Source organism: Barbatula barbatula, assembly GCF_947034865.1.
Source record: "Barbatula barbatula genome assembly, chromosome: 10".
NCBI classification, from domain to species: Eukaryota; Metazoa; Chordata; class Actinopteri; order Cypriniformes; family Nemacheilidae; genus Barbatula; species Barbatula barbatula.
The window spans coordinates 4,398,413-4,416,355 of record NC_136773.1 but is presented as its reverse complement, the minus strand read 5'-3'; the positions used below and the strand labels follow the sequence as shown (position 1 = coordinate 4,416,355).

At 39.8% G+C, this 17,943-nt stretch overlaps 1 protein-coding gene across 2 annotated transcripts; it reads right to left on the bottom strand.

Moving 5' to 3' along the window:
• Positions 1-228: 228 nt before the first annotated feature.
• Positions 229-16,884, bottom strand: LOC306899873 (CLOCK-interacting pacemaker). Of its 2 annotated transcripts, XM_079466434.1 has the most exons (4): positions 16,640-16,884; positions 15,331-15,531; positions 14,747-14,928; positions 229-2,650 (listed from the first exon to the last, which is right to left on the bottom strand). In XM_079466434.1, the coding sequence occupies exons 2-4, from the start codon at positions 15,521-15,523 to the stop codon at positions 1,436-1,438; spliced, it is 1,590 nt and encodes a 529-aa protein (XP_079322560.1). In that variant the 5' UTR covers positions 15,524-15,531; positions 16,640-16,884; the 3' UTR covers positions 229-1,435. The 2 variants fall into 2 exon arrangements, with proteins under 2 accessions (XP_079322560.1, XP_079322559.1); XM_079466433.1 differs by lacking the exon at positions 16,640-16,884 and having other exon boundaries at positions 15,331-15,774.
• Between the last annotated feature and the right edge of the window lie 1,059 nt (positions 16,885-17,943).

The following is a 17,943-nucleotide window of genomic DNA, read 5'->3' as shown; positions in this document are numbered from 1 at the left end:
AATGATTTAGAAATAGGGCTGTCACTGTGGTATTGTCAATAACCCCGAAACTAATGATGATACATATCATGTTAATTACATGATCCAATAAATAATAATCCAGCACCAGTATCAGGTTGACTAACATTTTCAGCCACAATAGTTACAAACTCTCTCTCTTTGTCTCTTTACACTTGTATTTTCAGTGTGATCATTGACCAATAACGAGAACACAACATAAACAAAATTAAGGATGAATTTAACCGATAGCAATATAAATTTTTATTCATTAGATATTGTGAATTATTTTCAGCCCAACTCAGAAAATATAGAATGGAATTATACCACAAATATGTAATGCCGTATCATATCTACGTGTGCCAACATACTTGATATATAATGGGAAAGAAATGCAAAACATGTTGCAGAATACCTTGGCTGGCACAAAACACTATTAACACAAAACATATCATAATATACTCGGTGAACCTACAAATGAAATACAATTCACATAAAAACTCAAATCTGACCCTTCGAAAACTTGAGTAACGGGTGCCTTGGTCCACTGTTGCAAGCAGATCAATGCAATGACATTTATGAAATGCATACTGCATAGAAAAAAAGCTTGAATTTCAGCAATGCCAGCCAAGATCACTTGAGAGGAGTTCTCACACAGTTCCAGCTATTAGCGTCCTTGCGTATGCGTACAGGTCCAAGTGTTGAATCTCCATATTCCACATTTGACTTCGGGAGATTCGTGCACTATTCCTTCATGTAGATCTTAAAGTGAGTAGGCCTCACAGTTTTGATCTCATCACAAGCTGACAATGTTCTTTGCCAAGATGAGCATGCTTTTAAAAAGTGATTATACTCAACAAACTCTTTCAGTAAATTAAACTTAAAGCATCATAAAGTAGGAAAGTGATCATTGTGTCTGATTACTCTATCTTATTATGAAGTGTTGCAATCAGAAACTCAGTAGTTGCTTGAAACCTGAAGATGTTCATGGTTTTGGGGCGAGTTGATGTCATGATATATGATCTCTTGCATCTGAACATGATGCAGATGAATGGAAACATGACTAGGTTGATGGTACACATTAGGGATGCACCGATACCACTTTTTAAGGACCGAGTACGTTACCGATACTTTTTTCCCTGGTACTCGCCGATACCGATGCTAGATATTTTTTTGTTTGTGGCAATTTTCTAAGAACAACACAATGAGACTAATGAACATATCAGCATCTTTATTTTTAACAACTTCAACTCATATTATGAAAAAATCAATCAATCTTACGTGCTTATCAAAAATTTTCAAAGTCAAAATACTGGTATCGGTGCATCCCTAGTACACATCATTCTCAAGCAGCCCTCCTTAAGCCTAGCCCTGAGTTGAAGACCAGAGAATGGTGGGACGATGACATAACACATCTGAATTTATGATTGAAAGAGCTTTAAGAAGGTATTGTATCTCGTTGTGACGTCCAAGTGCTCAACAGATGTCTGAGTGCAGTCTCCTTTTGCATAGCACACTTTCCATGTGTGGAGCTATCTGGAGGCATTATGTGCTCCTCTGGGGAACCTGACACTCCTCTATGAACCCGGCTTTGCTCTGGACTTGACTGGCATTCTGCATCAGGCATGGGCGCAAGGAGAGGAGATGGGGGTGCCACTTCTTCAGTCCCATTAAGTTCATATCCATATATGACGTGGGTATCAGGTTTGGTGATGGCCTCTACCTCCACTTTTGATTGGGATTGTTCCCCTTCGTCTGTACAGAGGAACTTGAGGCAGGGATAGTGCCCAGAGTGAGCCATGACCTGATGGAGCTTCTCCCAGACAGCCAGTGCGTCATCACCCGCTTGGGCGGCCTGGCAAAGTAGCTGGGTGTGTTGTCTGAGCTGGGCTATGTCTTGTTCGGTGGCGGCGTTCTGGCGCAGCAAATCCTGAGTCCTTAGGGTGATATCAAGCAGTCCTGACTGGCTCAGAATCTCCACTGTGTTGAGGAAGCGTCGATGACGTGCTGTCCCATTCGGGCTTTTCAATCCTCTGCCAGAGTCACCAGATGATCCTTGGCAATTCTTATGGGACTCTTGTCTTGCCTGGACTAGAGGCGTAATTGGGTCATTGGGGGCGGGCGGGAAAGGAGTCTGAGTACTGGAGACTGATGGAGAGCCCATGTTCAGGGAGGTGGGGGGACTACATGGGGAACAGGGGCTTCGGTGCTGATGAGAAACAGAAAGTGTCTCACGGCCCGAGAGGTAATGAGATCTCAACAGCATGTTGGACTCTTGCTGCTTGTGTTGTTTGGATGCTTGCATGGTTGTGGACACTTCCTCTCGCTTGTCCTCCGTGCATACTCGCTTACTCAGGCGGTGATCCTCAGTGGTACTGCCCCTGCTGGTCGACATTTTCTCTGGAGTTTTCATACTCGGGTGTGGGGCGATCCGAGGGTAAGAGTTTAGGATGGGAAGGTAAGTGTTTTTGCTCTTCTTACCACTCTTGCTCTCGGTCCTCTGTGGCTGGGATTTGAGGATGTGCAACGGGGCGCTTTGATTGATGCCAGGCTGTTGTAGCAGGAGAATGTGGGTGGGGCCTTGAGTGCCTGTAGCACCTCGTCCCCAGGACAGAGCTGAAGGGTGAATGTGTTCATGACCAGACTGCCCTGGCTTGAAAGAAAGGAAAAGCAGAGATCAAATTAATTCGTGTAAAGAGCAGATGGGTTCACCTCAACAAATGTTTAAAGTCAAGCAAGTATGCCCCCATGACATATTTCATAATTGTATACATATTGTACGACTAGGGCTGGGCGATTTTTCCGATTTTTTCGATAAATTCGAGTTTACGTTTTAACACGATTTATTTTTTGTTAAATCGAGACTTTAAAAAAAAAGTTTATCATGCACATCCAATTAGATACGTTGGAAATACTTGTCAATACCACTTGATGGCGCGCTTGAACGCGTCTCAACCGCTCACTCAGTGAGAAATCAGTAACGTAGAAGTTAACGGCTAACATCATGGAGACGCCTGGCTCTTCGCATCAGGGTGATCTTGTATCAAAGAAAGGTAGTAATGTTACTTCAGTGATTTGGAAATGGTTTGGATTTGAGAGGGCAGACGTCAAACAAACTTTCGTCAAATGCAAGATATGTCGAAAGTCAGTTGCAACCGGCAGTGGCAGCACAACTAATTTGTTTCAGCATTTGCGACAGAGACATCAGGCTGAATGGCTCGAATGCACAAAATTAAGAGATGAAAACAACACAGTCAGCCATCCAAAGACGACAGATACACCTCGAAATGCACAACGCCAGGTTTCAATAGCGGCATCATTTTCCAACGCCATTCCATATGATAGAAAGTCACACCGATGGCAAGAAATAACAAATGCTGTGGCATTTCATATTGCAAAGGACATGGTTCCCATGCACTCCGTGGAAAAGCAAGGGTTCATAAATATGCTACACGCCGTTGATCCAAGATACAAGTTACCAAGCCGCAAACATTTTACAGAAGCCGCAATTCGCCGAATGTACACTGAAACACGCGAAAAAGTGTCGGAACAGCTTATAGCGCATCTTTTTTTTCCACGACGACTGACCTGTGGAGTAGTCGTACTCTTCTGCCATACATGAGCCTCACTTTTTTAAATTAAACTATAGTTGCTTTTATTATTCAATCATATATTTTGCAAAGTTGTACTTCTACACCTTCTTGACCACTGTAAAGTACACTGAAAAAACAACTAGGCACAATACAGAAATGTTTTAAAATACAAAAACTTTCCTTATTTATGTTTTTTTTCTAAATTACTAATAAAGAGAATGTTATTTCAGTACTTTATTGTTGTAGTTATGTTTTAAGTTGACTAGTTAAGCAAAAACGAAAAAAATCGAAATCGTGAATCGGTCAAATGTTCAGAAAAAATCTAGATTTTTGCTAAATCGCCCAGCCCTATGTACGACAAATTTCCTGTTTCTTATGATGTGTTCCTTTTTATATGACTCCAATGCTTAAGGTATGATGATAAATCAGTAGCAAAACTTGAGAGCATGTGTGTTTTAATTTAGGGAACTTAAAAAAGTATTTGTACCTGTAGACTAAAATCTACACTCACAGCCACAATGTGAAAACTTGTAAAATAAAAAACTGAAGTTGAATGTTGAGATTTGCATTCGTGGACAAAATTCACAAATCTGTCTTCTGAATTTGAAGTTGCAGAAAAATAGTCACAAATATGTAAACTGGAATTTACAAAATATAACTCATAGCACATATTTACACGTGTAAAGGACCACTTTAGAATTTTAAAGTGTTGGGTTATTGGTAAATATTTGTAAACGTTTGTAATTTATTTAAATAATTCTTATTTAAATAATTATTATATTTTGTACGTGATTGACCGGAAATTCTGTGCACCTGTGGTGTTGGGGTTTGTCCCTTTGGTGGCACCGTAGTTTGCACAGGCTAAGATGAGCTTTTACGGTGGCTGTCTGGTGTGAATGACACGCAGCTGTGTTCGAGCTTATGTATTTTTATCTGAGATTGTTTATACATGGACTTAAACAACTTGACGCCCGTTTCATGACGGAAGAAAGGACTATCTTATATTGTTTGCATTCCTTGGTGAGCGCAGCGAGGTATGATATGTTTCATTCATAAAACTGTTTGCACATATGTATGCTTTATTTTTCCGTGTAATAAATGTTTGTGTACTTAATGACTTTGTAACCGTGAGAACAAGTGTGCGAAATGATTGTTGTATGTATGTTTTAATACAGTTTTCACGGTGCAAAGGTGAGGATGAAGTAAAAGGATGAACGTCATGTTGGTTTGACGAACGAAATAAATAAACACCTTACGCATCAGTCGAGACTCTCTTCTTTGGATCCAAGGGCTGTAACAGTGAAAACTCGACGCTACATCTGAGTCATCTGCTATGCTGCACGACACGCCATCTTCGTCCCTGAGGTTGCCATTGTTTGCTCCACGCATTCAAGCGAGGTCGTAAGTCAGTAGCACATCTAACAGAGACTACAGATGCGGTGAGAGACTGGTTATCGGAAAAAAAAAGAAAAATACAAACGAACTGAACTGTTTATATTTACATGTCCATATCCTGATTGATTCAAGTTATAAGGCTAAATAGCCTAACAGGCTTTCGTGTTTGTGAATTAATTGTGAAATATCTGAAAAGGCTACACATATGCAATGTTTAATGGTTTATTTTCATTTTTGAATCTTAAAACTCGTGAAATGCATATGATATTGAACGTTTATATCTTAAAAGTTAACTTTAGCCATTCCAATTCTTAAGCTGTCTTGAATATTTAAAGTGGTTATATTTGGCTATTTAATTTCCATTCTGGGTAGGTCTATCTTAATGTTTGAAGTGAACAGCATTGGGTTACGTCACTATCCTATAACCACAGCTCTCCGAATCACTTTAATCTAGAAATAAATCAATTAGTGATTCAAATATGTCAGAAGAGAAATCCAAATGCCCAGAAGAAACAGTTTCTCGTGAACGAAAACTTACAGAAAAGGGCAAACAAATGCGTGAAGAGGAAGCTAAAAGGCATCAAAAGGCATTTTTGAGAGCTTATGAATCTTGGAAGCAGATAGCACGAGAATCTAGAACCAGACTTAAGAAATTCTGTTTGAAGGAGGATCTGGATAAAATAAACCAACATATTCAGAGTGGATACGACCGTGTAAATCAAAATTATGAACCACTTCAACGCAATTCTCTTAGCACACCAGAGATTATGCAGAAACTGGATGCCTGTAACACACTGACAACAGAAATATGTGACCTTGTGAGTAAACGGCTTGATGTAAGTCTAGTTCAAGAGACTTTTAAAAAGGAAGCTGAAAAAGAAAGGGTGCGAATGATTTTAAGTCGTGAAGAATATGAATCTGTCTTTGGTGGGACAAGCACTGAAAGTGTTATTTCAGAAGAATTCATAAAATTTGATAACCTGTCAATCGCAAGCTCTAAAGCTTCCAGCAAGCGAGCAGATGCTGAAGCAGATCTCGCAGCCAAATTAGAACAGGCAAAGTCTATTGAAGAGATACAAGCTCAACAGGCCAAACTTATTAAGCTGGAAAGTGAATGGAAACTCCATGAGTCACAAATATTGATAGAAATGAAGCAGAAACAATCAGAAGTGGAGTTGAAGTTAGAAGAGGAGAAAACAAAGCTAAAAATGTTGCAAGCGAGTGTGGAGGTGAAAGTGGCTGCAGCTCGAGTTAGAACATACAATAAACTGGAAGGTGATGTGGAGAACATGGTGGGAGAACCTAATACAGCTTCTGTTGTCAGAACCACTCCTGCTACATATTCAAACAGAGAACTAGATACTGGAGTCTCCCTGTTCCAATCGCAACCATCATCTCAGAGCGTAACAGCCAACCTAGCTGAAGCAATTGCAAGCTCATTAAGTTTAAATCGTTTGCCTGTTCCTGAACCAACCATGTTTGCTGGTGATCCTTTGGAATTTGTTGACTTTCAGATGTCGTTCATAACTCTAATTGACAGGAAACCTATATCTGCCAGTGAAAAAATGCTCTACTTGAAAAACTACCTCTCAGGAGAAGCACGCAAGGCGGTGGAAGGATTCTTTTACCGGAGCTCTGAGGATGCATATGAAGGTGCTTGGGCAGTTTTAAAGGACAGGTACGGAAATCCATTCATTGTGCAGAAAGCGTTTCGAGATAAGCTGATGAAGTGGCCTAAAATTAGTCCTAATGATTCTCTGGCACTTAGAGACTTTGCAGACTTCTTAAAGAGCTGTGTAGAAGCTATGCCCCATGTCAAAGGGTTGTCTATTCTAAATGATTGTGAAGAAAATCATAAGCTCTTGAAAAAATTACCAGACTGGATGGTCCGCAAATGGAGCCGAATTGTAGTGGAGCAGCTTGATGCATCTGGAGAATATCCAACCTTTGAACACTTTACTAAGTTTGTGCTGAAGGAAGCCCGTATAGCCTGTAATCCCATCACTTCTTCCTTTTTGAGCTTCAGCTCAGTAGATGAAAAGTTCTCCAAGAGGGCAAAGGCCCTCAGTACAAGTGCCCAAACAAGATATCAAGCATTTAAGTCCGAAAGTTTGTCTCCTTTCAAGCCAAAGCTGCCATGTCCTGTCTGCGACGATGAGCTGCACGGCATTGCTAAGTGCCCAGTCTTTGCTGCCAAGTCTATGGGAGATAAAAAGGTGTTCATACATCAAAATTATTTATGCTTTGGATGTTTGAATAAGGGACATGTAACTAAAGATTGTAAAACGCGGCATGTCTGTGGAGTCTGCAGCAGGCGCCATCCAACCTGTTTACATGGAGAGAGAGAGAAGAGATCCGGTGAAACAAAGAGAAGTTCCACTTCTGATTCCAGAGAAGGACAGGAAAATCAGCAAGTCCGCAAGGTTTTGTCCCATGTAGTAACTCAGAATACTTCTGCTACCTCAAGTATTGTTCCGGTTTTCTTGTCATCCATGAAAGAACCTCAGAAGGAAATTCTTACCTATGCTCTTCTTGACACACAGAGTGATTCATCTTTTGTCTTGGAAGATCTTGTCAGAGAGCTGGATGTAGTTTCTCAACCATTACAGCTGAAGCTTAGCACAATGACTGCTGTAGACACAGTTATAGCCAGTCAAAGTGTGCGTGGTTTGCTAGTTCGAAGCTTTCATTCTGAAAATCATATACAGTTACGGCAAGCATACACGCGTGATTTTATTCCTGTTGATAAGTCTTGTATACCAACCAGAACCACGGCGTTGCAGTGGCCTCACCTGAAACATCTGGCAAATAACTTGCCATCTCTTCAAGACTGCGCAGTGGGACTGTTGATCGGCTACGATTGTCCTTCAGCTTTAGCTCCCCTTGAAGTCATCCCTGGTGGTGAAAATGAACCATTCGCACAGAAGACCGAGCTGGGATGGAGTATCATAGGAGCAGCTAATCCCCACTTGGATAGGCTGGGAAGTCAAAGATTTGTACATAGGGTTGCAGTGAGAGAGATGCCAGTTCCAACAGCAGCAGACGTCTTGAAGGTTCTGGAGTCTGACTTCAACGAGAGGAATTCTGAGGGTAAATGTGTCTCTCAAGACGATGTGCGCTTTATACAGATACTTAGCGAAAACATTCAGCAGAAAGAAGACGGTCATTTGGAGATGCCCCTCCCGTTTAAAGGCCAAAATCCTCCATCATTACCTAACAATAAGAAGTTGGCTATAATTCGCTTGCAGCACTTAAAGAAGAAGTTAAAGGCCAATCAACAGCTTTATGGTGATTACAAGGCATTCATGGAGGATGTGATCATCAAAGGTGACGCAGAGTTAGCCCCAGAGGCATCTGTTGGAGATGTTGTTTGGTACATACCCCATCATGGTGTGTACCATCCAAAGAAGCCTGGCAAATTGAGAGTTGTCTTTGATTGTTCATCTAAATTTCGTAGCATCTCGTTGAACGATACTCTGCTGACAGGCCCTGATATGATTAATTCCTTGGTGGGAGTTCTCTGTCGTTTCAGAAAGGAGAAGGTGGCCATTATCTGCGATATTGAAAGGATGTTCCATCAGTTCTTCGTTACCCCTGACAATCGTAGTTACCTGAGGTTTCTATGGTGGGAGCATGGAGACCTTGATCATGAGCCTAAGGAATATCAGATGGCAGTCCATCTCTTCGGCGCTGCTTCCTCTCCAGGGTGCGCTAACTTTGGCCTGAAATATCTTGCCCAGCAATACAAAGCACACTACCCTTCTGCAGCAGCATTTGTTGAAAATAGTTTCTACGTCGATGATGGGCTTGTGAGCGTTCCCACAGTTAAGGAGGCCTGTGAACTGATAGTTGAAGCACAAGAGTTGTGTAAAAGAGGAGGCCTACGACTCCATAAGTTCAATTCGAATAAAAATGAGGCCCTTCATTGTGTTGAGGCATCCGAAAGAGCGTCAAGGGTCAATCGTCTTGACCTCAATCCTGATTCAGCCTCCATAGAATATGCACTGGGTATTCAGTGGTTAATTGAAAGTGACAGTTTCAGTTTTGACATAAACATGAAAGACAGGCCAGACACACGCCGTGGCATTCTATCAGTCATAGCTTCCTTGTTTGATCCTCTGGGCTTTGTGGCTCCATTTGTTCTAAGTGGAAAGTGCATTCTGCAGGAACTATGTCGTCGGAGCATTGGATGGGATGATCTGCTTCCTGAGGACTTGCTCTTACGGTGGGAGGAATGGAAGGCTGGTCTTCGAGTCCTTAAAGTAGTCTGTATCCCAAGATGTTATCACCCACAAGACTTCGGCAAGATTGTGAATGTAGAATTGCACCACTTTGCAGACGCTAGCAGTGTAGGCTATGGTGCATGTTCTTACCTTCGATATAAGGATGTCAGGAACAAGGTTCACTGCAGTTTCGTCATGGCAAAGGCTAGAGTTGCACCGTCAAAGATTACAAGCATTCCCCGTTTAGAACTTTCAGCTGCTGTGGTTGCAGCCAGATTGAGCGTTTTGCTGAAATCAGAGCTAAATATGAAGATTGATGAGGAATTCTTCTGGACAGATTCTCAAGTCACTCTAGCATATATCAACAACGAAGCACGGAGATTTCATATCTTTGTGGCGAATCGTGTTCAGCTTATACGAGAGTGCACCAATCCGAGCCAGTGGCATTATGTTGATACAACGGAGAACCCAGCGGATCACGCCTCTAGGGGGCTCCGTGCATCAGACATCTTATCAACAACCTGGCTATCGGGTCCTGAATTTTTGTGGAAGGAAGAGGTCCACCTGGAACCTACCTCGTCCCCCGACCTGTTGGTTGGTGACCCAGAGGTTAAAACTACTCAGGCATTTGCAATAAGAGTGACCGATTGCATGAACATGCTTGATCGGCTGTCTCGTTTATCCTCCTGGACAACGCTCCTTAAGGTGGTGTCAAGAATAAAAAGACTAGTGCCTGGACGAAAGTGTCAAACTGATGTTGTGACTGTCAAAGAGCGCGAGAGTGCTGCCAAAGCAGTGATAAAACTTGTACAACAGCAAGCATTCAGTCGAGAGATAAAGGCACTTGGAACGGGGGAAAGTCTTCCATGTTCTAGTTCTCTTTTTAGTCTTGATCCCATTCTTAAGGAGGGCATACTTTGTGTTGGCGGAAGATTGAAACATTCATCGCTTAGTGAAGAATTCAGGCACCCGTGCATTCTACCTAAGGACAGTCATATCACACAGCTTGTACTGTCGCACTATCATTCACAAGTATGCCATCAAGGTCGAAGTCAAACTCAAATGGAGCTTAGAGCAAATGGATACTGGATCATCGGTGGCAGCAAGTTGGTTGCGAAATTGATTCACATGTGTGTTCAGTGCAGGAAGCTGAGACGTCCGGTAGAAGAGCAGCGCATGGCTGAGCTTCCTAAAGAGCGTGTTGAAGCATCTGCCCCATTTACATACTGTGGAATGGACTGCTTTGGACCATTTGTCATTAAAAGATGCAGAAAGGAGTACAAAAGGTACGGCTTGATATTTACCTGTTTCTATTCCCGAGCTGTCCACATCGAAATGTTAGAAGATCTATCCACTGACACCTTCATCAATGCTTTACGGTGTCTCATCAGCCTAAGAGGAGTAGTGCGCCAACTGTACAGTGACCAAGGCAGGAATTTCATAGGAGCTAGGAACGAATTGAAAGAGGCACTTAAACAGTGTGACAACCAGGCTTTGGAAACGTTCCTGGCTGAGCAACAGTGTGAGTTTGTCTTCAATGCCCCGTCAGCAAGCCATGCTGGTGGAGTTTGGGAGCGCCAAATACGCACTGTTCGAAGTGTGCTGGATGCTACTTTGGCCCAAAGTTTGGGAAGGCTTGATGATTCCTCCCTTAGGACACTCTTTTACGAGGCCATGGCCATTGTTAATAGCCGCCCACTGACAGTAGATGGAATAAATGATCCCAACTCTCTTGAACCGTTGACGCCTAATCATCTAATCTTAATGAAGTCAAAAATTGCTCTTCCACCACCAGGGAAATTTGAGAGAGAGGATGTATACTGTAAAAAGCGATGGCGCCGCGTTCAATATTTGATTGAGCAGTTCTGGAGTCGATGGAAGAGAGAATACCTTCAGAACATTTCCACACGACAGAAGTGGCATGTGGCCCGGCGCAATCTCAAAGTGAATGATGTGGTCATTGTAAAGGAAGACATCCTCTCAAGAAACCAGTGGCAGTTGGGGCGAGTAGTGGAAACCTTTATAGATAGTGATGGTTTAGTGCGGAGAGTCAAAATACGAGTTGGAGAACAGAAATCAGAAAAGCATCAGTATCCATCTAAACCTTCTGTTATAGAGAGGCCCATTCAAAAGTTGGTGCTGCTTCTTGAAAGTGAATAGTGATAAAGTATATGTTCTCACATACATATAATCCATCATAGTAACATAACTCTATGTCTGTTGCACAATTGTCCAACATTTGGGATAGTAAGTGGTCTATAAGATCTTAAGAATCATGTAAGAGTTATTTGGTGTTGCAATTATTATGACATGATTGGTGGGAGTGTAAAGGACCACTTTAGAATTTTAAAGTGTTGGGTTATTGGTAAATATTTGTAAACGTTTGTAATTTATTTAAATAATTCTTATTTAAATAATTATTATATTTTGTACGTGATTGACCGGAAATTCTGTGCACCTGTGGTGTTGGGGTTTGTCCCTTTGGTGGCACCGTAGTTTGCACAGGCTAAGATGAGCTTTTACGGTGGCTGTCTGGTGTGAATGACACGCAGCTGTGTTCGAGCTTATGTATTTTTATCTGAGATTGTTTATACATGGACTTAAACAACTTGACGCCCGTTTCATGACGGAAGAAAGGACTATCTTATATTGTTTGCATTCCTTGGTGAGCGCAGCGAGGTATGATATGTTTCATTCATAAAACTGTTTGCACATATGTATGCTTTATTTTTCCGTGTAATAAATGTTTGTGTACTTAATGACTTTGTAACCGTGAGAACAAGTGTGCGAAATGATTGTTGTATGTATGTTTTAATACAGTTTTCACGGTGCAAAGGTGAGGATGAAGTAAAAGGATGAACGTCATGTTGGTTTGACGAACGAAATAAATAAACACCTTACGCATCAGTCGAGACTCTCTTCTTTGGATCCAAGGGCTGTAACAACACGTTTTCCTAGATTCAGATTTGAATTGCAACCAAAAATAGGCATCTAAAACCTCTCAAATCTTCCCGTCTTGACTTTTGCTACTACTTTCGGGATAAACCAGATGCAAAACTAACTTTGTGCACTTGAAAACTCAGAGGCGAGAGAAAGAGCGGCATTTGATGACATCATGCAGCTGAGCCACACCACCCCCTAATAGCCGGAAATTCATTTTTTAAATCACTAATACATTATTAAATTTAAAGTGAAACTCTTAATCAATAACAAAAATACTACTAATACACTGTTTTACTATAAATTAACTTATCTATTTATTCTCTTTTATATTTACTGTACTATATATTTGTATGACATATCGCTTATTACTCCCCGAACTCTTTGTAAGTCGCTTTGGATAAAAGCGTCTGCTAAATGACTAAATGTAAATATATTTGTTCTTAGTTTGTCCTTTATTATATATTTTATTGCTTGTCTAACCCATCTGCAAAATATTATTTCAGGTACATATGACAATAAAGATCTTGAATCTGATAAAGGTGGTGTATAAATTAGCAACCTAATTAACAATCTTAGCTGAAGCAAGTTTACCGATGATAATGATCAATATTAAATAACAGAAAACATACAGTCAACCTGTAACCATGTAAGGCTCCTATATCAGAATTAGTTCTTGTATAACACTGAAGGGGTTTATCTTGCAATAACAACCAACTGGATGCATTATCCTGCTGCTAGTAATTACCACAAGTAAATAATTGTACACTTAATATTGATTAACCCACAACCCCAAGATGTTATATGGTGGCATTGCACTATGACTGGCATTGCACAGTCCTACATATAATTTATGTTCAGTTTCAATGTATTTACATATAGAAAATAATACAAATATATTAAAAGTAGAAATAGCTTTAAAGTGCAATAATGATCAATAATACATTGCTCACTGAATTTAATTTACATTTATATTATACTACCAAGAACATGTTTTAAATATTAATATAATATTGGTAACATTATGACTAAAGAAATAATAATTCTCAAGGGTTAGGCTATAGAATCATAATGTTTAACTGTGTAAATATACATATAGTATATCAATGAACATTATAGTATACAAGTATACATATATGGAAAATTTTGTCAGCCTGTTATTATATTTTAAAACAAACCATAGTAGGCCTACACAACGGAAAATGAAAAGTATACAGAATTATATAATTAAAATACATTATGGAATGATATCTACAAAAGATAATATAATTCTTGGAATAGTTTTACATGATAGTACAAATAAGTGTGACGGTTTCACTTTAGTTGAAAACTGTTTTATTATTTGCTAGATCATTTCCTTGTGATTTTTCCTGCTATTAGGGCGCCCCTTAGCCGAATGACGTCATCAAATGCAGGTATTTCTCTTGCCTATGATCTTTCAAGTGCCCCTGTTTATTTTGCATCGGGTTAATTTTGAAAGTAGTAGCAAAAGTCAAGGCGGGAAGATTTTAAACTGCAGTGACAGATTTGAGAGGTTAAGAGGAAAACGTGTAATTATTTGCTGCATTTAACTTCAGCATTTTATTTAACAAGTTTTCACATTGGGGCTGTGAGTGTAGATTTTAGTCTACAGGTACAAATACTTACTTTTCAAATCTACATGCTCTCAAGTTTTGCTACTGATTTATCTTCGTATTAAGGTCTTCTGACACCTCTTCCCATCTGTCTCAATCCGACACTTCTTTTGGTTTCCCCAGCCACTTCTTTCTGCTTGATCATTTCTTTCTGACTCTGACTCTAAACGGCTTTCTATGGCAGCATCCTGAGCCAAATACAATCTGATAGTCTATGTTAAATGGAATTACTTTTGTGCCAATAAGGTTGAATGCAAACTTTTAAGAAACAAACTAAAATATTTGATGAGAAAGAAGAAAGGCACTCTGATAATAAAAACAGTAAACTCAATTGTAAGAATGTAATATGGTTTTCATATAAACTTCATTTTTCCTAATTAAAAGTCTACATTTAGTTTTTTGCAAATCATGGTTTACGAATTCCCTGCTAGAGTTTTCATTTGCACTTTGCGAGTTTTCCTTCCGCGTTCTGGCTTTAAGGGCACTTTTCTCTCATTGGCTAGTGAGATTTGGATTGACAGCTCCCTGGCTAGGAAGTCGGTAGAGAAGTCTGTGCAGCGTATTTTAGATTATTCTTGCAATTGAGGTTCTTTTTTCATTATCAGAGTGTTTTTCTTGTTTCTCATTATAAATGTTTCTTCATTTCTTAAAAGTTGCGTTCAGTCTTATTGGCACAAAGATAATTCCATATGTTTACACTTTTTTGAAGGGTTTGAGAATTTTCTTTATATATTAACTGAACTTGACTTGAGTTTTATAGGATCTGAATCACTGCATGTTAATATCAGAAATACTGAAGATGTTCTGTGATGTCTGTTTACAGTCAGACTGAGATCATCCAAAACACATAAGTGTTAAAAAGTGGAAAAATAAATCAAGAGTTTGACATTAAAATGCTAAATTAGGTATTATAGTCTCTAAATCCCACTGTTATTAATATTGTTTTTAATTTGTGTTGTCTCACCTGTTTCAACACGACATTTTTTATGACAAACATGGGGGTGAGTTCAGGGGTCCCAGGCACCAGGATGTGACTTTCCAATAGGGGGCCCTGCTCCGCTCCACCCAAACCCTTGCTAACCTGAGGCTCATTGACACTGCTCTGCTGGTCATCTGCATCTGTCTGCAAGGAGTCTGAGCCAGTGTCTGAAAAAGAGAAGCAGCATTTGAAAACACCCCAAATTTAAACTGTAATAATTTTTTTCAACCTGATTTTCTTTCTTCTGTGGAGCAAGAATTGAATGTATAAACAAACAGATGTAAAACAGACTCTGTAAGTACTCACTCAATAATATGTATAACATCCTTAAGTCTATTTTCACTCAAGCTGAGGAGTGTGTTTAATATTATGTTTGGCTCAACCAAAGAGCAGATATACTATGAGAGACCATGCAACTACATTTACAATGCAGTAGTTTAAGAAATATTTGATTATTTATAATTACTTTATTGTATTTCAAGCAGTTTCGATGCTGCATTTATGATTCAGGATCGATCAGATTTCATTGTACTTCATTTGATAGTGTAGATCATTCAACAAAGACTCACCTGAGTAACCAGAGTCTTTCTCAGAGCAGTGGGAGTCATGTCCATTAATCTGTTGTTCTGTGTGTCCTCTTCCTCTAGAAGCCAACAGGGCGGCGTGGTTGCTTTTGTCCATGGCATTTTTACTGGCTGGGCGAGGAGCGCGTTCTCTCTCCCCTACACACCCTTGGCCATTCCCCCTTGGTTCCTTGGGCATCCTGGGCCCTGAGAGCAGAGAGACACAGCTGCGTAGACATTGGTCTGAAGCGAATCGTTGCATACAGATCGTTTTTCTTAATGGATCAGTTTCTCTATAATTTTCGCAGTGCATATGACTCTTGCAATAAATTGCAAATAACCTTATTCCAACCACATTTGTTAGAAAAATACCACATGTGTCAATTATGGAATAGTTTCATACTACGTTTTCCTCTGTTTGAGTATATTGTAGGACTTAAAGGTTCTTAATATTTGTTATTTTGTGGTGACAGATAAAGTAACAGCATGCAAGTTTGAAGGGTCAGTAAATAATAAAAGATTAGTTTTGAAAAAAACTTAAAAATTCTTTAAGTTTTTCCTACCTAACAAGAGAGTTTGGCTTTGATTGTATTTTAACTACATTTGCAACTTTATAAACTTTGAAGCAGGTGTTTTACAGTCTGTTAAGCAAAATTGAGATGGGTCATGTTCATGCACATCCTCAATTTTACAGCTTAGCATATTACTTGGCGACAGCAAACAGCCTACAGTGAGGCTGATGATGTATTTTTCAGTGTAAGAATGTTTCTTCTGGTTATTTTTAATAACAATAAAAAAGAATTTGTGTCATCTGTGCTGTACAATGGTGCAATTAATGCCATTCGCCACACCATATCTTGTCATTATTAATATTATAATTATAATTTATTCTCCTTTTTTCCCTCTTAATTCTTATTATTATAAAAAATCACCTCTATGTAAATTATTCCAATCTGAATAATAAACACACTAAACACAAACAGACGGATCGGGAGAGAGAGAGAGAGAGAGAGAGAGAGAGAGAGAGAGAGAGAGAGAGAGAGAGAGAGAGAGAGAGAGAGAGAGAGAGAGAGAGAGAGAGAGATCCCTCCCTCCTCGTGGCTGTTATGTAATACTACAACAGCAGAGCGCAGTCTGCACTTCCTCCTGTTTACACGAGATTCAGCTTATTAAAAACAACATACAACTTGCCAGTACTAAAGGACTCGGGTAGCCTGCATGTGCAAATAAAACCTTGGCAGATACACTATCATTGCCAATTGGCAGAAAAGTTTTTCTTTCCAAAAACAGTAAAGAAAAGATCAGCATTACCTACCTCAGTAATTTTCAGTAGCCTACTGCTGTATTCCTGATACCGAATATTTTGCGGGTCGTTGTGCAGGGGAGCACACACTCCTTAACTACCTGTCCAGGTGCAGTCTGGCCGTCCCGTCATCTCGCCGACACGGAGGACGACCACCCAGCGTGACCGAGCCACATTACCTCTGCCTGCACTTTTTCTGCTCGTCTCCAGCTCGAGCTGTAAAACCTCCTCCACTCCGTCCTTCAGCATTGCCGACTGACAGCTCCACCTGCGATAAGACCCGCCTCCTGAGGAGGAACGCCCACATGAATGAGTGACACATCTCTACATCAATAGCGGCAGGAGATTTTGTCGAACCCACCGCCGGACGCGAGTGACGCAGAGAGTTAGTGGCATGGCCAATCCTGTAAGCTATCGCAGGCCATTTAGTCAAAAACTTGTTAAGACGCAACGTGTAAAGACGATACGAATAACGCGTTATTGCGCCTAAAGACGTAATTTAATGTACAGACCTATTTTTAAGTCTCATAACGGGAAAAATTGCATACAATTTGTTTAAATACACATCATAAAGAAAACGGCATTTAAAAATACAAGATGTAAAAAAATATGGCTATAAAAGTGCATACACATTATTTAAAACTAGGACACATAAAAAATACCGCAATGCAGTGTCTAGTGTTTACTATAGTAGCCTATAGTAATGTATATTGTGAAAGTAAGCAGTAGTGGGTTATTTTATTATGGAAATTATTAGTGTATATTGCAGTATTCTGTAAATATTGTGAACTGACAAACTGAGGTAAATACCATCATAGTATATTTTCCCATGGTAATGTTCAAAAACACTTTTCACCTTATTTTTGAACGTGGAAGTGAACAATCTGACATACTTCCTTCTTGTCTTGAGACTTCCGTTTTATTAGCCGGACAGTGGAAAACAATGGAAGTGGTGTTCGGGAGGATGCTCAACACACCACTAAAACAGATCTGTTGAATATTTTTCCCACCCGCAATGTATAACATATTACAAACAAAAGTTTTAACTGCTGCTAATATTATTATACCACTATTTGCATATTGTATATTTCGTTTTGCTAAAATATGTTTTGTTTATAAGTGATCTGTCATTTATAATGATATTTTTCTACATTTAGTGTCCCTCTCCCCATAAATGCCTGCCTTTTAACGATGTTTATTAGCTATTCTAGTGAAGAAGGAGAAAGGGCATCCCTAAAATAATGGCTAAAATAATGATTAATGGATGCAGATTATAAAGTGCACAGCATTTTTTGCATTTGTACCGGCTGTTATGC

Bases quoted from the DNA above. Each gene is read 5' to 3' on its own strand.
- LOC306899873 (XM_079466433.1), bottom strand. From the start codon at position 15,637: ATGCACTGCGAAAATTATAGAGAAACTGATCCATTAAGAAAAACGATC. The intron at 14,929-15,330 runs GTGAGTCTTTGT...TCTCTTTTTCAG, and splicing joins GAAAGACTCTGGTTACTCAG to ACACTGGCTCAGACTCCTTG. The intron at 2,651-14,746 runs GTGAGACAACAC...CTTTCTTTCAAG, and splicing joins AAAATGTCGTGTTGAAACAG to CCAGGGCAGTCTGGTCATGA.